The sequence below is a fragment of the Canis lupus genome, chromosome 13 (assembly GCF_011100685.1).
Source record: "Canis lupus familiaris isolate Mischka breed German Shepherd chromosome 13, alternate assembly UU_Cfam_GSD_1.0, whole genome shotgun sequence".
NCBI lineage: Eukaryota > Metazoa > Chordata > Mammalia > Carnivora > Canidae > Canis > Canis lupus.
The window spans coordinates 17,304,203-17,327,234 of NC_049234.1; the positions used below are offsets into that span (position 1 = coordinate 17,304,203).

The 23,032-nt window shown below is 36.6% G+C and overlaps 1 protein-coding gene across 1 annotated transcript; it reads left to right on the forward strand.

The window, feature by feature from the left end:
- Positions 1 to 1,552: 1,552 nt before the first annotated feature.
- Positions 1,553 to 22,650, forward strand: MED30 (mediator complex subunit 30). Its single transcript, XM_038555384.1, has 4 exons — positions 1,553 to 1,858; positions 10,093 to 10,251; positions 12,223 to 12,327; positions 22,258 to 22,650. The coding sequence occupies exons 1-4, from the start codon at positions 1,682 to 1,684 to the stop codon at positions 22,351 to 22,353; spliced, it is 537 nt and encodes a 178-aa protein (XP_038411312.1). The 5' UTR covers positions 1,553 to 1,681; the 3' UTR covers positions 22,354 to 22,650.
- The last annotated feature ends 382 nt before the right edge of the window (positions 22,651 to 23,032 follow it).

Consider the following 23,032-nt stretch of genomic DNA (forward strand, 5'->3'; position numbering starts at 1 on the left):
AAGGAGACAGTACATACCCACCATTCTCCATTTTGCAAGCCAGAATGAACCTTCCAGATTAAATATTTCTGGTAATTATTCCTCTTTCCTGAAACTCTTCAAAGGGTTGCTGTTTCACTCAGAAGACAGCCCCAACTGACAGACATGTCTTAGAAGGTCCTCCAAGGTTCGCCTCTGTCCTCAGCCTCACTTCCTGACACTCATCCTCACACTAAACTTCAGACCCCAGGAAGCATTTGGAGGCCTTCTCACTTCCCACTGGCCTTCCTCGTCCCTTGACCCCCTCATAGAAAAGCCTCCAATGGTCAATATCCCCACCCACCCACCATCAGGGCCCAAGTTACTCCCTTAGATTGTTCCTGATCTCCTAAATGGTTAGCACCTTGGTATGAGGACCTCAAACATTTGTTTCTAAATACCCATCACAATAGTTGGCTTTGCCTTACCTGTCCACTACTGTTATCTCTATTCCTAGCACCCAGCCTATAGGAGGTATTTGTCAAATGATTGCTCACTGAGAATCTATAAATCACTACCTTTAAAATCTCTACAAAGGCTCCTGTACAATTTTTAGTTACCATTTCCTTTATAAAGCCCTTACTAATGGAGTGTTCAGATACTTTTTAAAATGCAATACTTTTGGGCCTATCACTATTTTTCACATTCTTCATTTGCCCCCAACCCCTACTTTAGATACGGGCAGTAGGAGGTAGGTGGTAGAACGACTTTATGTTTTCTTATATTTATGTCACCCAACATGTAGCTATTGAGCATCTTTTATACGCCAATCACTAGGTGCTGAGAATATAATTAGTCTGGGTTTTTTTTGTGTTTTATTTTATTTTTTTATTTTTGCATAGTCTGTTTTTATGGAGTTTGCGTTTTATTATAAGGTGAGGGGAAATCCAAAAGTAAAGAAATCGAAAATTATACAGAACATGGACAGTAATAAGTGTCAAAGTCAGAAAAGTAGGTAGGGCGGTGGGGGAGGGGGGAAGGGAGTGTAGTGTTATTTTTATATAGGGTGATCAGGCAAGCTTTTCGAATAAACCAACATTTGAGCGGGGACCAAGAGCAAAGGAAGAGTCCGTATCGGGTTACAGTGAAGCCTGCAGGGCCAGGAATTCCGTTTTCTAAACTCAAACCCCAGCTTTACCAGTTGCAAGGTGCATGCGACTAAACAAGTCAAACTAGTCCCTCTGAGTCTGCTTCCTGGCTGCAAAAGGATAGCAATACTGCAAGCCTCGTCGCGAGTACAAGCTCCGCAAGCAAACTAACACAGACTAGGCGCTCTTGGAGGAATTCCAGGGACAGGGCGAGACCCTAGGAAAGAACCCGGGAGAAGACCCCAGGGGCCTCACAGCACGAGCTCCGCCCCCTGGCTGGGGTGCAGCCGCTGATTGGCTACTCGACTCCTCCGTCCCGCCCCACCCGGGCGTCCGGCCCAATCGCGGCCGGCTTGGCGCCGAGGTTAGGTTCCCAGGGGCCACCAAGGGGGGCGGTCCCCGTTGACGCTACGGTGACGTGTTACGTCACGGTGGGCGGAAGTCCCGGGCGCTGTTTTGAAATCGGGCCGCCGGAGTCTCGTCGGCGTCTTCCGCGGCGGAGGCCGGCGGCACCGGCGGCGGGCGGCCCCCTGACCCCGGTCTCGGCCCCGCCGGCCTGAGGCCGCAGCCTCGCCATGTCCACCCCTCCGCTGGCGGCGTCGGGGATGGCGCCGGGGCCGTTCGGCGGGCCCCAGGCCCAGCAGGCCGCCCGGGAGGTCAACACCGCGTCCCTGTGCCGAATCGGGCAGGAGACGGTGCAGGACATCGTGTACCGCACCATGGAGATCTTCCAGCTCCTAAGGAACATGCAGGTGCGAGGGGAGGCGGGGCGCTCCCGCCCGGAAGGGGAGCCCATTCCGTCGTCGCCTGGCGGTGGGGCCTGGGCGTCGGCGGGGCTCCCTGGGCGACCTCCGGTACCGCGTCGCCCCGCTTACCTTCCAAGTGTTCCCCGGGGACGCGCCCCCGCCCCCCCGGGACTCTGTGATGTGCACACAGGTGACGCTCCCCAGGCGACTTCACAAGGGCCGCGGCCTCGTTGTCTTTCTTTCTTTTTTTTTTTTTATTTTAATTTTATTTTATTTTTTTATTTATTTTAATTTATTTTAGTTTTTTTTTTTTTAGTTCAGTTTGCCAACATCTAGCATAACACCCGGTGCTCATCCCATCAAGCGCCCCCCTCAGTGCCCGCCACCCAGTCACCCCCACCCCCCACCCACCTCCCCTTCCGCCACCCCTAGTTCGTTTCCCAGAGTTTGGAGTCTCTCATGTTCTGTCTCCCTCTCTGACATTTCCCACTCACTTTTTTCTCCTTTCCCCTTTATTCCCTTTCTCTATTATTTATATTCCCCAAATGAATGAGACCATATAATGTTGTTTGTCCTTCACCGATTGACTTCACTCAGCACAATACCCTCCAGGCCCCTCCACGTGGAAGCCGTGGTCTACGAATACAATGGAATATTACTCAGCCATTAGAAACGCGCAGCCTCGTTTTCTACCTTCGACCGGATTCTCTAGTTCCCTGGGCAAACTCTTGTCCCTTTCGGGGCAAAGAGGTGGCCCTCTCACTGTGTTGACCTCCTTAGACTGCCTTAACTTTCCACCTCTTTTTCAAGCAGAAAGACTTTCAGAGGGTTCGAGGAGCTGAAGACTTCAGATTCTGCTAACCAGTTTTGTTAGACATTTTTATTTTTGGTATGACTGCCACACGTACATTAAAATGACATTTATATATAAAGTCTTGGCACACGTATATATTGCTTAGGAAAGCATCATCCCAGCAGCCCGGGTGGCTCAGCGGTTTAGCACCACCTTCAGCCCAGGACGTGACCCTGGGGACCCCGGTTGGAGTCCCCGATCGGGCTCCCTGCATGGAGCCTGCTTCTCCCTCTGCCTGTGTCTCTCATAAATAAATAAATAAAATCTTTAAAAAAAAAAAAAAAGAAAGAAAGAAACCATCATCCACACCCCCAAAAAAAGTTTCCTCAGGTGCCTTTGAAATCTTTGCTTTTGGGGATCCCTGGGTGGCACAGCGGTTTAGCACCTGCCTTTGGCCCAGGGCGCGATCTTGAAGACCCGGGATCGAATCCCACGTCGGGCTCCCAGTGCATGGAGCCTGCTTCTCCCTCTGCCTATGTCTGTGCCTCTCTCTCTCTCTCTCTCTCTCTCTCTCTGTATGACTATCATAAATTAAAAAAAGAAAAAAGAAATCTTTGCTTTTGGCCTTCCATCCTCAGGCAACTTCCGATTTGCTTTCTGGCACCATAACTGGTTTGCGTTTTCTAGAGTTTCATATAAATAGAATCCTACACTATGTAGTTTTTGTGTTTTGTTTTTGGGGGTTTTTGTGGGGTTTTTTTGTTTTTGTTTTTTTTGTCTGGCTCCTTTGGTTCAGCATGTATCATATAGTTCATATCAATAGTTCATTCCTTTTGATTGCTGAATAGTGCTCCATTGTGTGAATAAATTAGAATTTGACTGTTCATCTGTTGATGGGTATTTGGGCTGTTTCCCCTTTGGAGACGTTATAAGTAATGCTATGCATATTTACTTTGCAAATGTTTGTGTGAACACGTTCCATTTCTTTTGAGTGGATAGATGCTTAGGAGTGGAACTGTTGGGTCATATGGCAAATAACTAGGGTTTGAGAAGCTTTCCCAAAGTGGCTGCCCCATTCTCCATTCCCATCAGCAGTGTTGGAGGGCCCCAGGTACTCCTCCTCCTGACCGCGCTTGTTGGTATGTGTCCTTTTGCTTGCAGATTCTTTCTCCCAGTCTGTAGCTTTTCATTCTCTTCACATGGCCTTTGGAAGAACAGGTATTTTAAACTTTGATGGAATCGAACTTACCTATTTGTTCTCTTACAGATTTTGCTTTTGGTGTTGTACCTAAAAAGTCTTTGCCTAACCCAAGGGACAAATGTTTTCTCCTGTCTCTTTTTTTTTTTTTCTGGAAGTTTTATAGTTTTAGGATTAGGTCTGTGATGCACATGGAGTATATTTTCTTGTATAGTATCATAAATGTGGATTCAAGTGCATTTTTTTTTTTTTTGTCATTTGGATATCCAGTTGTTCCAGTACCATTTTGCTTATCTTACTGCTTAATTTTAATGCTTGCTTATCTTACTACTCTGTGATGTGGGTATCGTTCTTGTTTTATGAGGGTTCTGCTAAAGAGGTGAAGTGACTTGTCCAAAGCTAGTCAGTGATAGGGTAAATCTGAAACCTGGTCTTCACACTGTTAGAACTCTGATTTCAGTCGGTGCACTATAACAGTAATTCAGGTACACGGAAATCTCTTCACCATATCAATGTGCCAGTGTGAAACACAATACAGAGGGAATCAGAGAAGACATGAAATTGTTGGCAGTAGTTTTAAAAATTAATATCTAAAAATGATTAAAGTAGGATTAAATGGTTTTTAGAATTTAGTAAATATTTATTTTTACCCTGCTATACACTAGGTACTGAATTAGGACTAATAGATCTTACAGCTAACATTTATCAAGTACTTTCTTGGTCAGGCACACCGTTGTAAAAACAGTTCTAAGACATATTTTTATCCTTATTTTACAGTTAAGGAAATAGGCTTAAAGAGAAGAATTTACCAAACATCACACATACCTAGTAGTTCTTCCTACTAATCTCTTTATAATACTAACATGCTGTCAAACACTTTGTATAGAATTAACAGAGATATAATACACACTCAAGACCTACACTAAAAGAGCCAAAGTCTTTCAAAAATATATAATCAATAACTAGATTACATTTGGACATATATTCAAAACCAATTTGTGAGGGACTATGATAGTTATTTCATTGGGCCTCTTTTTTTTTTCTTTTCTTCTTTTTTTTTTTTTTTTTTTTTTTTTGGTTTGAGGGTTTTTTTTAATGTGTTTCTTTTTTCTTTTTTTTTTTTATTGGAGTTCGATTTGCCAACATAGAGCATTAACACCTCATCCCATCAAGTGCCCCCCTCAGTGCCGGTCACCCAGTCACCCTCGTTGGGCCTCTTATTTTGTGAATTCCGTGGTTTAATTCATGTAAGACCCTTTCAGGCATGCCATAATTGGCTCAAAAAAAGAAACAACAACATGATCCTTCATAACCCAATCATTGGAAGAAGTGGCACAAACCAGGACCATACGTAATCTAGTTAGTTCTTAATACCTTTTTTGAAGTATTAAAAAATTTTAAATTGTTTTCTATATTATTAATCCAGAAGGATGAAGTGCCATAAATACAAACTGCTGAGATTATTTCTAAGTGTTTTAGAGAAGTGGTTCCTTATTTATAAGGTCTCCATTAGTCTCTTGAGAATTTGATGAAAAGTATAGATTCTCTTCTGAGAAAAATGTACATGTATATGCTCTGAGTAAAGCTTAAGGGTGAAAAAAATATGAGGGGGAATTTTATTCAAGGATTGCTAGGTCCCAGGTTAAGATTCCCTGCGTAAGAAAATAACTGCTTTGGTTTTGTTATCCTTTAAGGGTTTTTTTTGTTGTTGTTGTTGTTATCCTTTAAATCTTAAAAAAACTAATATTTAATATATTCAGAATTCAGAAATTAAAAGAGGACATGACAGTGAACGATATCTCTCCCATCCCTGTCTGCTAGCTATCTAACAAACAACCCCTTTCCACAGGCAGTGAATGTTAATGCTTTTTATTACTATTCTTGTGTATAACTCCGGATATTCTATGCATATTTAAGGCAATGTGCATGTTTGTTCTTTCATTTTCCCCCTTTTTTCACAAATAACAGTATATTATACACAACACTTTGCACCTTCCTATTTTCACTCAGTATATTTTGGAGTTTATTCATATCTGTACAGAATATATTTCCTTTTCCTTTTAAGGTGTATATACAGGAATACACTGCATGGAAATACTATGATTTATTCAAACAGTTCTCTCGGCATTTGGGTTGCTTTTAATCTCACTATTATACTGCAATGAATAACCTCCTACATAAATGTGCAAGTATACCTGTAGGATAAATTCTTAGAAGTGGTTCTGTGCTTCTGTAATTAGATGAATTTCGATGAATTGCCCTCCACGGAGCATTGTGCCACCTTATGCTACCACGTCCTAACCAAGACCAACAATTGGGCTCTGACAGCAAGGTTCTATTTCTGAACCTTTGATCACATGATAGGAGAAAATCTACTCTATGTTTCTCCTAGTTTGAATGAGTTTGAGCGTCTCTTCGTATATTCATGAATCATTTATATTTCCTTTTCTACTAGCTGCTTGTTCATATTATTTGCCCTTTTGGGGGCGTCTTCTTTAACCTCTCCCTCAGTGTATCGATTTGGCTATGACATATTAGAAAAACTTGATCTGTGTGATAGAACTTGCGAGTATTTCTTTTCCCTGGTCTGTCGTCTGCGCTTGGGCCCTGCTTACGGAAGTTCTGGCATACGTATGTACTTTTTAAGGCAGTTGAATTTATCAGTCTCTTAGGATTTCACATTGTGTGTCAAGTTAGGAAGAACTTTCCCACTTCAAAATCAGGAAGATCTCTGGGTTTTGTTTCAATTTTACATAGAAAACTTTGACCCATATGGAATTTATCCTTCTATAAAGTGTGAGGTATGGCCCCAGCCCTACATTTTCCAAAAAGGGCGAATAATTCTTTTTCATTCCTCCATGCTACTTTATACAAACAAGTCTGTTTCTGGATGCTCTATTCCATTTGGCTGCCTTTTACGTAGTAATCCCAAACTATCTTAGATTTATTGTGACTCCATAGTTTGTTTACACTTATTTCTAAAATTGCCCTGGATGTCCTTATTTATTTTTCCACCCATATTTTAGAATCAGCTTGATTAGTTCTGAGAAAAACCTGTTAGCCTTTTATTAGGTTGATTTAACATAGAGAGACTTTACATCAGAGTGATGTTGAGTCTTACTAAGAACACAAATATATTTTTGTGTGTGTCCCTGTGAGGAATTTTAAGTTTTCATCTATATCTTGAAATTTTTAAATCTACCGTTTATCTTTATGGCTGCTATTATAAATGGGGTCTTTTTCCTTTCTCATTTTCGTTTTCATATATGAAAGTAAAGCTGTTTTCTCTATATTATTTTGTTCCCACTCTTTCTTTACTTTCGTTGATTGTAGCACTGTATCATATCATTTATATCATATCAATAAATACTGATGATTATGTTACTTCCTTTTTTAATGTTTCAAAACGTTTTCTTTTTTTCTAGTTGGCTTGGCCAGAGCCTCCAGAACAGTGTTCACTAGTAGTATTAGTGCTCTTAGTAGACTTCCTATTCTGTTCCTGACTTCAGTGATGAGGTTTTTAATGTTCCCACACTAATCTTGGTGCTGACCTTTTAACCGAGATAAAGGTATTTTATAGTGCTAGGAAATTTTTTACTCTGTGTTTTATATTTGTTTTAAGAACGGATGTTGAATTTAGTTGAACACCTTTCTGGTGTCAAAGGGTATGATCATATATTTACAGATCTTCGTTAGTAGATAGTAGAGTAGAGTAGTTCTCACTCTTCATTCAAGAGTGAGATAGTTACTGATGAACTTTTCAGCTAAACATGTATACTGTGGATTTATACCAAGAGATCTTAGGCGCTATTACAACTTATATTCTGTGGTAGAGGAACCTTGTCTCTCTCATGTTCACTACTTCCTGTAGCTTCTAGAACACTGCCTGACACATGAAAACCATGCAGGAATTTTTAGAAGGAATTAAATCTTCCCTTCTTTGAGAATCTGATGCTATCTATGAAAATACCCTGGGATCCCTGGGTGGCACAGCGGTTTGGCGCCTGCCTTTGGCCCAGGGCGCGATCCTGGAGACCCGGGATCGAGTCCCACATCGGGCTCCCGGTGCATGGAGCCTGCTTCTCCCTCGGCCTATGTCTCTGCCTCTCTCTCTCTCTCTCTCTCTCTCTCTCTGACTATCATAAATGAATTTAAAAAAAAAAAATTGAAAATACCCAAACTTGGTTGAGTGGGTGAGCTTGTAGAGGGTGTTCTTTGCATTTCAAAGGATTTTGTTTTTCTTTATGAAAGGATTTACTTATTTTACATAACACACTTCTTAGTGAATCTTAAGTACAGACTTATGGATAAAATCACTGAAGTAAAATAATTCAGACTGTACTTTAAAACCTTCTTCCATGGATGTGCACTATACAAAATACAGGATATAAATGTAAATAACTTACAGTCTTCACAAAGTAGAAGATATGGGCCAAGTATTAAACCTAATAAATATAGATACAGGTAAAGGTACAATTCTTCTTTATGCAAGATGTAATCATTATACCACTTATTATCACCCAAACAGGAAAGCAAGGATCCTTTAAAACTTTTCTCTGATTGTGAAAGTTCATGAGAAATCCTACATTGTATTTAGTTGAATGCCTTTTGGTGGATGAACTTGTCATGCATTTTTTTAAAAGTTTTGACTGGGACGCCTGGGTGGCTCAATGGTTCAGCGTCTGCCTTTGGCTCAGGGCGTGATCCCTGAGTCCTGGGATCAAGTCCTACATCAGGCTTCCTGCATGGAGCCTGCTTCTGCCTGTGTGTCTGCCTCTGTCTCTGTCTCTGTCTCTCTCTCTCATTTTCTCTCTCCTGTCTCTCATGAATAAATAAATAAAATATTTAAAAAAATAAAAGTTTTAACTGATTCAGCCTTTGATATTTTATAATGTTTCTTGGAGATACTGGCCTCAGAGTGTTTTAATGCTTGAGAATTTCTGAACTGATTTCAAATAATTTCAGAAGATCCATCTCCTTAACTTTCAAACTGTGACACTGCAGGAAATTTGAAAATGATAGAAAAGAAAAAAATAAGTTATTCAAGCAGATCTCCCTGTTGCATCTTTTATCAACTGTGTGTAGGTTTTTCCAGTCTTTTTTTATGTTTACTGTTTTATCTACTTGTAATGATAGTGTTCTGTTTTCTTTTTTTCCCAAATTCTGTACCATGCACTTTTTTTTTTTTTTTTTTGCATTTCTACCTCATATGTTTAAAAAAATAAAATAGTAAACAGGTTTAGAAAGGCTGATCTTCTAGCTATTGGGTAGTAGTTAGTGTCTTGGTCTTAAGGCACTTTAATCCCCAAGATAGTATATAAGTGAATGCTAGTAATCAAACCATCTTGTGTACTAGAAAATATGGTCTAAATGTTAATTCTAATGGTATAATGTAACAGATCCAATTGTGGGAATAAAATGCTGTACAGAATACTTTGATGTACAGAGATGTACAGAGAAAGGAAGATTTTGTTCATGAGATTCAGCAGTGCAAGAAAAGGTGCATTTAGTTACAAGTTCTAAATAATAGTCAATCGCCATGTGTCTGTAATTTTATCCTTTTGGCACATACTTTTGGCATCTTTTGATAAAACTCCTGAATTAAAAAATATATAAGCATCCAAGACAGAGCTATGATTATAAGCAGTTATTATAATAATTTATTAATGATGCCCAAGTACAGATTGATCTGCATCTCTCTCTCCTACTGTTGATTTCCTTTTTGTGGTAAAACTTTTGGTGACAGCTTTCTGTTTTAGTGCATGTCTTGAGCATCTTAATTACCTTATAGTTAAGGTATTTTGAGATTATTTTGCTATAGCAGCAGTATACTGTTTCTTTCTTCTGCTGAAAAGCCCTGATCATCACTTTGGACGTTTCTATTGCTGCTTCTTTTTCTTTTAATTGTATTTTATTTTTAACTTCCCATACTCGAGTTCAGCAGCTTGCTGCCCTTATGTAATAATAATATTAAAATAGTGGCATTATTTTTAAAGTTATAATACACAGTTTGTGGGGAAAGTATCTCAGCTGATCAGAGTTTTTTCTAGGGCTGGTTTACAGCACTGAAGCCAGACACCAAGGAGCTAACAAATAAGAATTATTCTTAAAATTACCCTTGATTAATTGTGAAAAACAGTTTGCTTTTACACAGTGCTTTAAAAATATTTCTCTTTTGCTAGCTTTACTTACAGAAAATCTCAATTGCCGTTACTTCATATCTGTCTTATTCTTGTTTTGCCTGAAAAGCTGCCAAATGGTGTCACTTACCATACTGGAACATATCAAGACCGGCTAGCAAAGCTACAAGATCATCTTCGCCAACTTTCCATTCTCTTCAGGAAGCTGAGATTGGTCTATGACAAATGCAATGAAAACTGCGGAGGAATGGATCCCATTCCAGTGGAGGCAAGTTATAGGGGTAGAGGGAAGGTGAATGTAAGATGCCAGACCTTTGTAATTTTTTCCCCCTTTTCTCTTTGTCTTCTCACAATATTTTCAGATTTTGAACTATATTGGTCTTACTATTGATTAGAGAAGGTGAAAATATGCTATTTATGCATAGAATTAGTACTGTCTTTTCATGTTAATAACTTGTAGATTTGAACATCCAAGCCTGTACTGAATTTTTGTTGGGAGGAAAGAGTTGTCTTGTGGCAAGTTTATTATTGCTGCCAGGGTCAATTTAATTAAATTAGTGCATGATTTTCTTTTTTTTTTTTTTTCTTTTTTCTTTTCTTTTTAGAAAGAGTTTTCATAGTATTGTAAAAATATTCTTAAAATGGCTTTCAAATAAGTTCTTTACAGAGGAAATATCTTTTTCATCATTATTAATTTAGATTAGCGGAATCACTTTTGTTTGAAAATCTATTTCTTAAACTTAATCTTGGGTAACATGTATTTTAGTTCACTAGGTATATGATATTTTTATAAGTGGCCCTTGTTGACAAGTTCTGTCTCTGCCAACAAAAGTAGCTGGGAAGGTCTGGATGCTCTCTTACTACATGTGGAGAACAATTTCATGTGACAAGTCCTTTCTTTCTGAGTGATCAGCATGTAAGGGATGAACAGACACTACAAAATGGCCTGAAAGAAGTGATCAAAGTTATAGGAGAAAGATCAGCAATGTGGTCAACATTGGCAGGTGCTGGAGAGAAAGTCAAGGAAAATAAAGGAGGAAAATTATCCAGTAGATTTTGCTCGAGGAAAATTGTTGGTATATATGAGCAGAGCTTTGTTGAGATGTTTGTTAGCCACAAAAAGTCAGATTGCAATGGGTTGAAGATTAAACTGGAAATAAGGAACTGAAGCCAACAAGTAGATAACAATCTTTCAAAAAGGTTAGATAAAAAGAGGAAAACAGTAGATGGAAGGAGGGTTGGTGTCAAGGGTTTTGGGAAAAGGAGAGAAACAAAAGGAAAAAGAACCTTTAAATGAAAGAGACCAGACATGTTTAGATTATAAAGGAAGAAAACAGTAGGGAGAGGTTGGGGATAGGGAGATAAATAATGAAGACAGGAGGATGAAGAAATCAAAACACAGGAAGGGAAATCAATCATCTTTAAGAGGGAGGACAGCTCTGCATTAGGAAAGGAAAGGAAGGAAGAATGGTTGTGATGTGGATAAGTTTATATTTTTCCCAAGAATTTGAAGAAGTTTGGCCAGATGACTGACTCCCGGTTGTATCATTTGTTTACCTCTAGCGTATTCCTGCATTGTTGATATAAGATGGTAGAGACCAAATGATTCCTGAAATCTCTTGTCATGTTTATGAGGAGCTTCAAATAAACCCTATCACAAACCATATGTATTTCATTATAATTCTGCTAGATGTTTCATTACTATATAAATTTTTTTCTCTTATGAGAAACTTTTTCCCAACTAAAAGAAGACCTCTAGAAATTTGCATAAACATTGAGGTTCTAGATAATAAAGTAAATGACATTCATATAATGCACATCCATGAAGTTCTTTTCTTTCTAGTATAAATGAAAGAAAGCCTGTTCTATCTCAAATGGACTGTAATTGTTTTTAGGGGCAGGAATCATATCTTACTTATCATTTTTGCAGTATCTCACCCAGTGTCTGAAAATTAAATATTTGCTGATTGAATAGGTAGTCTATTATTTAACTGTATGCAACAATTAATTTTATAAGAGCTAGTTTGTAAAAGAAACCTGAACGTGTAATGTCTAGGAGGCACTAAAATGATAAACTTCTAATGCTGTTATTTTAGGCCATCACGTGAAATACAGTTTATTTATATACCCCAAGGTGAAAAGCATAAAAATTAACCTTAATCAGAAAGATTTTGCATACAGTGCAATTGAAAACTTTGCATCATGTTTTTGACTTTTAACTCTTGTCTGCCACTCCCAGCAACTAATTCCATATGTAGAAGAAGATGGCTCAAAGAATGACGATCGGGCTGGCCCACCTCGTTTTGCTAGTGAAGAGAGGCGAGAAATTGCTGAAGTGAATAAAGTGAGTTATTAGTCTGTGTACTTTATATTTCAGAATTATGGGTAAGAATTGCAAGGCAATCTATGTAACTCAAAGACATAGTTTGAATTATAGAATTACACAGTTGTTTCTGTGGCATATTTAACCTAGAGTATAACCAAGAACTAAAAAGGTAAGCAGAAATGCACCCAAATTGTCAAAAGAAAGATCACAGAAATCATGCCATAAAGCTCTTAGAAAAGCTTCATAGGCACTGAGTCACCAACTCATTTACTTTTTTCTTTTCTAGACAGAATTCTAGCTTTCTAGCTTACAGCATATATTTGGAGTAGCAAATGATAAAAATTTACAAACAGAAAATGTGAATATCTCAACAGTGGAATAAGAAATTGAGAGTTATCAAAGCAATAAGCCAACCTCACCTTCCATCCTGCAAAAGTTCCTAACTTGAATGCATTTATTACTGAATATTTTTTGAAGTTTAGAAGACAATGTTCACATAGTTCTCATAAAACAAAGAGAAATAGGAAAAGTTGTCAGTTCATTCTGTGGTAGAAACATGGCCTGTGATTACCAAAACTTAACAGCACAATAAGTAAATACCAGTAATTCACTTCCAAACACAAACACACACACACCTGCCACTGCCAGCTCTGATCCTGAAATTCTGAACTCTAGTCAGTAGAATTCATCGAGATATTAACAATCCATCACAGCCAGAAAGGGTTTTTGGAGGTAGATGAGGATAATTTAGTTTACATATAGAATACATAGTATCAGTGCATTAAATTGGAAAAAATTTTTTCTCAGATTTAAAAGACATTTGATAGAAATCAAATGTTACTGATTCAAAGAACACTTAAAACTATTAGTCTTAAAAAAATTTATTTCAGATAAATAGCCAACATTTTCATATGGGTGAAATACAGAACTAGTTCTGTTAAAAACGGGCCGAAAATAAGATGCTGTATACCAATACCACTATGTTTATTATTATTTTAGAAGTTCTAGCCAGAACAAAAAGACAGGAAATAGAAACAAACATTGGGAAATGGGTTATAATATTATACACATGTTTGTTAAGTTTGTACATAATATTATAACTCAGACTTGTTAAGTTCAAAGAAACTCAGTTGATTAACAACTAGAGTCAATAAGAGTTTGATAAAAAGACTTAATATGAATGATACCATTTTCTTGTAGTGTTATAAACCGATTATAAGATCCTATTCAGGGATCCCTGGGTGGCTCTGGGGTTTAGCACCTGCCTTCGGCCCAGGGTGTGATCCTGGAGTCCCGGGATCAAGTCACACGTTGGGCTCCTGATTCTTCCTTGCCTGTGTCTCTACCTCTCTCTCTCTTTCTGTCTCTCATGAATAAATGAATAAAATCTAAAAAAAAATAAAATAAATCCTATTCATAATTACAACTAATATTAAGTAGTTAGGAATTATCAATGATATATGTGACTAAACTTATTATGATACGTAAAAGAAGTTTTGGATAATTAAAAAAAAAAACAAAAAACCAAAGTCTTGCATAGACAGTAAATATTCTAGAAATGACCAGTCTTGAGTATGAATTCTCTTGAAAGTACATAAAATAATAAGATTTTAGCTCAGCACAATGAAAAAACAAATCCAAATAAGATCCAAATTGGAATTTTTTTTTTGTTGTGAGTATACTAAAACATCAAAAGAAATTCCCATAAAATAGAACTCTTTGCTTCAAAAATTAAAATGTAATATAGAGAATATTATAAAAAACAATAATTGTGAAGTAATGGTACAAGAATAGATAGATTAGTAATATAATAGCCAGAAAAATACTTGTCCTATTGTATATAAGAATTTATTGTGTTAGAAGAGGGATTGTGTGGAAAATCTGTCTTTAAAAATAGAAACTTTGGGGGGAAATTACCTAGTTTTTCATTATACCATATGTCAAAATTAATATCAGAGTTGAAAATAAGACCTGAAAAAACAAAATATTGAAAAATTTAGGGAAAATATATATCAAAACTCAAGAGAAAGGAAAAAGCTGGATTTTATAAAATTTTAATTTTTTTCATAAAAGGAGAAATACAAATTAAGAATATTTCCAGCAAAATTTGACACTGATGAATGAGTATAAAGAACTTACAGTAAGAAATTTATAGGGAAGGAGAAGGGGATTGGGAACTTTTAATTTACATCTCAAAGAATAAATGGTGTTTGGTAGTCTAGAGAGATGAGGCATTCATTAAGAAGTGTTATATGTTTCTGTTGATAATCTATGCATTAATTCACAACAGATGTGCTCTATTATTTTTCTCTGTAATAATTATAAAATACAATGAAATATGTATATAAATAAAACGGCATTATAATGGCAACTTTGACTGCAGAGCATATGACATATATAGTTTATTCTCTACCAAAGCTTTTAATGATATTTTAGGGGAAAAAAGCCTGTGTAAATAAAGAAATGTATAATTTTTCTAAATATATGTTTTATTTCACTTTTTATTTCTGAGTTTTTCCTCTTCTTTTCCAATTTGATGGCTTAGGAATAACTTACTCTTGATTTTTTTTAAAGACCTTTCATATAATCAGAATACAATAATACTTTGACAGTATATAATCAAAAAATCCTACTAGCTATTGATTTAGAATTTTGTGAATTTTAAGGGAAGGGCATAATTGATAGGAAGGATAAGTTATAAAAAAATTTCTTTCCCCACTTTAGGATTTAACTTCCAGTCTCCACATACTTTTCTTCCCCCAGTCTTTTCAATACGGTTATATCATAATTGGGATTCAATAAATATTGTGTTTGTATTATTAAGGCACATAAATATTATTTATTGTTTAGCCACATATTAAACTGGGGTCTCATTTCCTTGAACAATTATTTGTCCTACTGGAGTTAGTAATTCTGTAATTTTAAAAAATTTTTTGGTTCATTATGTATCTGGGGCAGCATCTCAGCACTGTTTTCCAGCTTTTCCACAGAGTCAAAATTATCAGGCAGTTTATTGGTTCTTTTTTTCTCCCCAGAGTCCTCCATCTCCTCAGTAGGTCTGGATTGAATGCCCTCTAGGCCTGCTGTTCAGCACTGTTCTAGGGCTCCCTTCGCCCCTTCTGTTGGCCTCACTGTTTCCTCAGCCTCATGTCTTCCTCTTTCTTGGTTTATTGCCTTGTTGGTAAGGTACATACATTAGTGGGCTTCTTCAGAAGAAATATAAGGACTTAAGTTTTAGTCTTCCCAAAGCTATCCACTTGATAGTTTGGCTGGCTATAAAATTCTATGTTATAAATTAATTTCCCTCAGAAATTTGAAGGTATTCTTCCATAATCTTCTCAAATAGGATTTGGCAAACTCTAAAGGGCCAGATAATAAATATTTTAGGCTTCGTGGGATGGGACATATAAGATCTTTGCTGTGATGTAAAAACCATCCTTAGCTCACAGGCCTTATAGAAACAGGTCATGTGCCATAGTTTGCAACCCCTTTCTATTTCACTTTGTTGTCTTTCCAGATTGAGGCTCTAAATTAAGACCTGATGAACTCTGATGCTTAATCATGAGCCATTTATATTTAAGAATGAGTCACTAGAAAGCTAATAATAGGCTTTGTGAGTGGACTTCACCATGTTGAGATTGGGAAGCAAGTTGGTTTTTTTGCGGGTTTGACCCCAATTATCATTTTCTCAGGATTTTTTTTTCTTTAAGGCTGTTTAGTTTCTTCAGAGAACAATCTTCCAGTGCCTACATAAAGATGCTCTTGTCTTTCCTTCTGCCGTTCTGATGGCACTGAATCTACAGCCATTGTGGTTCAGTTTCATAGAAAAACACAGCTCCTAATCCTTAGAGGTGGGGCAGGGCACAGGGAGAGAGTACTCAGTCACCTGTTCATGAGGAGTAGGAGTGTGCATCTGGGACTCTTGCTAGTCCCTGGAGCTCTTTCAGCTGTTCCTCCAGTTTTTAATCCCAGGCCTCACCTGGTGCTGTTGCCCTGGCACCTGCCTCCCGTCTCCATGGAGGAGCAGGCCTGTTCTCAGTGGCTGGTGTCCCTAAATCCACCTGGGCTGTAGTTTCCTCCCAAGTCATTTGCCACTCTCCTTCTACTTTTCCTCTAAAACTACCACCTTGCATCTGCTACAGATTCCTTTCTGATCATTTTTCCCCACATAGGATTATAGCTTTTTCATTCCTCTCTTGCCATTTTACTAAAGTTTTGCGGAAAAGAAGAGATAAACGCATGAATTTAGTCCACAGCGTTTATCTGCAACAAGTTTATTCAATACACAGAATAGATACACAGTATTTCTGAAGATTTGTCTATTTATGGAATAAAAGCCCATATTCAGATTTTGTGTTCCCATTATACTTCAGGCATTTAAGAACTCTTTCTTTGATTAAGTCATTGAATCTGATGATTTTGCTGTTTTAAGTGCTTCTAACTTTGGGGTAGAACTTGTTTTAGTTAACATTAAACTGAAGGTTGTTACAAAGAAGAAAGAATCTAGATGTTTGAATTGAACAAATTTAAAGTTTAGCCCTATGTTTCTATAGGAATTATTCTTTTAAAGAGAATTTAGGGGGAAAGTATCTTGAGTGGCAGGGAAAGTCCTCATTTGATGGCTTCTTAACTACCTCTGACTTCCTAGGAACTATTACTATATTTTGAAACAGAAGTAGGGAATTAGTAAATGAGAGATTTTTAAGAAAAAGGGAGGAGGGGAGGACTAAGATTTGGTTAACTCAAACTGAAATCCAAAAAATAAAGAAGAAAAGAATAGTTAAAAACCAAGCAAAGTGGATTTCTTTAATCTAGAGGTTTTTAACTAACTTCTTAAATAAAACATTGTAATTGTGAATTGAATGTAACACATATTTTAACTCTTAATAAGTTATGTATAATTAGTGCTACTAACATTACTTATTCTTTTCTTCCAATTTCATCCAACTGTACTTCCCTTCTACAAGATTAAAATATATAATAGAACATTTTTGTAACCCTGAGTAAGGTCATGATCAGTGGATATATTTTTCTTTCTGCCTTGATGGCTCACACAGCTGAATGTTTCTATGAAGAATGTTTTGTTAATAGCTACCTACAGATGGTAAAATGGTGCCCTAATCTAATTATATAATCACACAGATGCTACTAAAAAATAAAGTTTAAATCCTTTAACTTTTCAACTACTTATAAATATCTATATTCATAAACTTAAATTTTTATATTCCTTTTGTCTATTTTTATCAATTCTCTTCCCTGTTACACATTTTTTTTAAGTTATTAGTTATTAGGTGGTGGTAGTAGGAGAGCTTTAAGGTTCACAGCAATCTGAGCTAGTAATACACATCAAAGTAATTTGATACAGAATATTAAAATGAATAATTTTTAATAGCCATATATGTATTTTTTTTTCATACCAACAAGCCATATTTAACTGGGAAACAAACAAACAAAAAAGAATAAGCTGCAAAATGACTGCTAGGAATTTTTTTTTCCTTGTTTGTTTTTTCTGTTCTAGGATTTGGAAAGCTTTTGACTTGGCTTTTTGTTTTTTTTTAATAGAATATTAAAATATTTGTATATTTGGGTACCTGTTCTGTGCCAGTCATCATTCTAAGTGTGGGAGTTTCTGTCATGAATCAGATGTGTTGTCTACCACTGCATATTTCACACAAATGGATAAATGTCTTCTATGAGGACAGAAGACTAATGGAAACAAAGCAGTACCCTCCTTTCATGTACTCATTTGTTTTGATATTTACAAAAAAAAAAAAAAAAAAAACACCTGGAATTTAAATACTTTAAAAATCAGACCATATTTTTAACACATTGACATTTGCTTTTATATTAAACGATTAAGTTGTTTTATGGGCCTATATAATCAGTAATAAAATTGTATTCTTGGCATTCAATTAAAAATACTCAAAAGCTTATTACAATGTGTATTTTTGGTTTTAAATAAACTACATAAAATAAGTAGTTTTATGCACCGCTCAGTTAACTTTCATTCATTTTTAAAATATATTACATCTTTGTATACTTAAAATTGTACAGAACACCACATTGATGGTATATTTACTATTTAATATGTGGTCTGTCTGACTTCTAACAATGTATATATGCCACCAATACCTACCATAGGCCATGAAATTTGGGAGTACAAAATTTTGTAATCAGTATTTGATGTAAATTCTGGTATGATAGGATGGCCTGAGTTTCAATAGTCAGATTTTTGGCTTAATACTTTTCATTTTCTCTTCATAATTCTGGAATCCATAAGCCCTAATATTCAAGTAAAGACCAAACACCTGTTTGAGACTATATGTTTTAAGGACATCAGAATGAATTCTGTTTTGTTGATGGAGAAATTGAAGAACCATGTGAGTATTTTTTACAGGGCTGACATAATTGAGTCCATGCACTTAAAAATTAAAGCATTTTTGACCAATGGTCACAGCCCTTATATGAATATTAAATGACATGGCATGACTTAACATAAACATATTTTTTTAAGTGCTCTACTTACACATTCACCTGTTAATGTAACAAATTAGGCACAGCTGATGGATTTTGATAATAGCAGCTGTCAACCTCTGTTAAAATCAATCAGGGGCAAGACTGTATATATTAAATCCTGTATCATGTCATGAAAATTTATTTACAATTTAAGCACTAATAAGCATAACTGTCAGCTTTGCTGCTGATAGTGTCATGATGTGTTTTGGCTCTAGGTATCTTACTTGTATGCTAATTTTTTTAATTTGAAAACTTTGTGGCATCTTGAGAACAACTTTCCAAGGCCTTAAAATATGTTTTTTTGGGCGGCCCCGATGGCCCAGCGGTTTAGCACCACCTTTAGCCTGGGATGTGATCCTGGAGACCCAGGATCGAGTCCCACATCAGGCTCCCTGCATGGAGCCTGCTTCTCTCTCTGCCTGTGTCTCTGCCTCTCTCTGTGTCTGTCATGAATAAATAAATAATTTAAAAATATATTTTTTTAAAATTATTATTACCTGTACCTATTATTATATATATAATTAAAATATTTTTTTTAATTATTATTACCTGAAGTTGAATATTACCTTGAAAATGCCCTACATTTTTTAGTTCTCTTACTTTATTTCTTAAGAATGAGGTTAATTTTTTTAATAAAACAACTATATTAGAATTTGTATTTCCAAATGAGTATTTAAAAGTCTTATTGGTTAAATTATGCATTTATGCCAGTGATGCATCCATTGTGGAAGCCTTCAGACCTGTTTTGATACTGACTTTAAAGTGTACTTTTAACTATCCAAGAATATAATTTTATTCCTTCTAGTAATTTATACTGAAAATTTGACCAGTGAGCTTATTTTACTAGACTTGGTCTTTGAATAATGGTTTTCAATTGTTTGTAAAATTTAAATCATTGCTCCTTCTTTTTCCATGGACAGCTTTTTGACCAATTATTCAGGAGAATCCATCCCACACATTTGCCCAGTTAACCTCTTTCATTTAAGTTGAAATCATATTTTTTTTCTTCAAGAATTTTAATGGGTCCCTATTACCCACCACCAAGCCCAAGTTTATCCTCCTTCCACTCTTCTCACTACCAATTTTTCTAATCCCTGTGTTTGCTGACCCTACCCATAAGAGGCAGTGTCTCTATCTTTGGGGGTTACACAACATCTCCCTTACCAGATTATATAATCCAGTCATTTGGGCATTATTTTCCTTCTCCTTGATGCAGAATTTCTTCAAGGCAGGGATTGTTCCTTATTCATTTTTCTCCCCTCACAATGCCTAACCCAGAGCCTGGTACATAATATACCCTCGGTAAATATAGAACAGAAAGTGTTACAGTCTCAGAATTCCATTCCAAAGTTCTGAAACTTAGAAGTAAGTATATTCAAAGTATGTCAGAAGGTGCTAATTCAAATAAGACTTTTTTTTTTTTTTTTAAGTTCACCCACATTGTTTCTCTTCTTTTTATTCTTACTCAGTAGTTCTTTTCCATTCTCCCTGAAAAGTTAGGTTTGAGAGCGGACGTTGCAGGAGCTGTAGTCTCTCATGGCTAGGGGAGCAAGCGACGGCTCAGCGTGATGGGGCAGCTGACTCTGAACCATTCTGAAGCCAGTAATTAGTTCACTGAAATAAACCTAACTGGTTTTCAGCGTGTGTCTGCATAACTGTCCTTTTCAGTCTGGATGTATGGAAAGTAGAATTGGCAGGGGCCTCATAAATTATATGATGCCATCTCATAAGAAAACTGAAGAGGAATTTATCCAAGATGAAATAGCAAGTCACAGGCAAAGTTAGAATTGGGACTGAGGTTTCCAGCCTCCCAGGATATGGGAGAGCACCTTGACTCTTCTTGCCTCTGTTTGCTACTACCCTTGATTGCTGGCACAAACATCCACTTCTTGGTCTCTAGGATGGAAAAGACTCTATGGGCTTGGTACCAGCCATCTGGTCACCCATCACCTCATCTAGTTATGAGGGTCCATTTGATTAGATTCTGTACACAGTTGCTTAAATAACTGCCACACACTTAGGACAACAGACCCCAGAAGATGGGCCATCTGAAAGCTCAACAAGGAGACTGAGTAACTAAATACCAACCGTATCTCCTTCCCAAAAACAATGTTAAAGTGAGCCTTATGATACTGTATACTGTGCAGATGCCCTGTGTACTGTGTGTCCTGATATCTGTGCTGTATTCTCTTCTCAAATACAAATTACATTTAATATTAAATATTAAAATCTATGTAAATTGTTTTTCTGTTTTCTAGTAAGAGTTTCTTGGTCCTCCCTTTAAGCTACTTTCTATTACTTCTATAACTTCGTTAATCTTAGTTGGCTCTTTAATGAAATCAAAACGAAGAGTTTTAGGACCCTTTATAATGAACATATATACTACTTTAGCAGGAGTATATTTTAATATAGTATCTTCAAAATTATCTAATTAAAGATATTATTTCCTAATGTAATGTTTCTAAAAGATTACGGAATAGTAGTAGTATTATAATAACTAGTAAATACTTTGACCAGAAATTCTCTATTTTGTTTTACCTAAGCAGATATTTGCCACATAGGATTTGAAGGACAGATGCTTAAAGAGAAATTAATAAATTGTGGTCTAGTAGAAACCCAGATACAAAGAGCTGTGGGCTGCAGGTCATGGGTATTCAGGGCATCCAGCAGATCTCAGTTGTGAAAAAGATTACATCAGAGACTGCACCACTTGTCTTCAGTTTTCACAATCAGAAGTGGATCATACTTCATGCTGTGGGCAAACAGTGACTTCTGCCACATTTTTGAAAGACTGCTTCCATCAGGCATTGTATTTTCATTAAATCTTATTTCCTATATTGACAGTTTTTTTTTCATTTAGTGTCTACGAGGAACATTTGCTGAATGCTTACTTATATGCCAGGCCCAATTTTAAAATGGTTATGTCAATCAAATCTTTTAGTCCTCTTACCAACTCTTACGAGGTAGGCTCAATTATTACCTCCATTGTTCTGATGTGGAAACTGAGGCACAGAGAGGTTAAGTAATTGGGCCTCCTATCTTTAGTTAGTGAAGGAGGGGAGTATGAACCCAGAGAAGCTGACTCTAGAGGTTGTGCTCTTGACCATTACATTATACTGCATCTTGGAAAAACCTCTATCCTAGGCTTTATAACAATTAAATGTTTAGCTTAATTTCTTTGATGGTGGAGAGTGGAGGTGGAAACGGGAGGCAGGGGCTGGAGCCAGGGGCCTCTGCGGGTGGAATCAGAATTCACTCTGCCTTTCAGAGGGTTCCTGTGGTCAGAGAAGGATTGAGACCTTCTGCAGTCAGGAAATAGTTAGCTTAATTTCTGTCTGGATCATTAGAGTTCTGACTTCTGACATTTTAATCTTCTAACTTCATGGTCTGTAATTCATGAAACGTTTCTGATAAATTCTTTTGTTTCTACAGAAACTCAAACAGAAGAATCAACAGCTGAAGCAAATTATGGATCAATTACGAAATCTCATCTGGGATCTAAATGCCATGCTGGCAATGAGAAACTAAGCTGGTATTTAAATTTCCGGCTTTACACATGTTATACCATTTTTTCCCCCTCAAGTATTTTTTCCCTTTGAAAAAGATTATTTATCTGCTTTTATTCTACTTACCAGAAGTAAAGTTCCTATTTTTACATTGCAGTTTTACATCAGTGTTCACTGGCAGTTTGTTTTTTTTTAAGCTATTAATTCTACAGAAGATTATTGTAATAAATTTTGATGGGGTTTATGTTTTGATTAATCTTCATGAATTGAATTTTTTAATCAAAAAAAGTTTTGTAAATAAATTTTTCAATTTGATCAATGGTAGTTTTGCTCATTTTATTAACCTCTGAGGAGAGTTAAAGGTTTAAACATTTTTGCGAATGAAAACACCAAGTACAGTCTATCTGTGGTACAAACTAATTAAGATTAACATGTAATCACCATTTCAGCTTAATTTTTTTTAATGTGGAGTCCCAAACAAGTTAAAATGAGAAAATAGCTAACTTGTATATTGCTATAAATAGATGAAAATTACTTTTACCATGCGTTTCAAGTGTTGGGTCTTAATTGGAATGGTCTGTCTCTAATGGGAGAGAATAAAATAATTTGAGTCTAGCACAAATTGAAATCAGGAGCACCTGGGTGCCTCAGTGGTTGAGCGGCTGCCTTTGGCTCAGGTCGTGATCCCAAGCTCTTAAGAT

Coding starts and splice junctions, on each gene's coding strand:
- MED30 (XM_038555384.1), top strand. CDS start 1,682: ATGTCCACCCCTCCGCTGGCGGCGTCGGGGATGGCGCCGGGGCCGTTC. Junction 10,252..12,222: donor TGGATCCCATTCCAGTGGAG/GCAAGTTATAGG, acceptor TGCCACTCCCAG/CAACTAATTCCATATGTAGA. Junction 12,328..22,257: donor AAATTGCTGAAGTGAATAAA/GTGAGTTATTAG, acceptor TTGTTTCTACAG/AAACTCAAACAGAAGAATCA.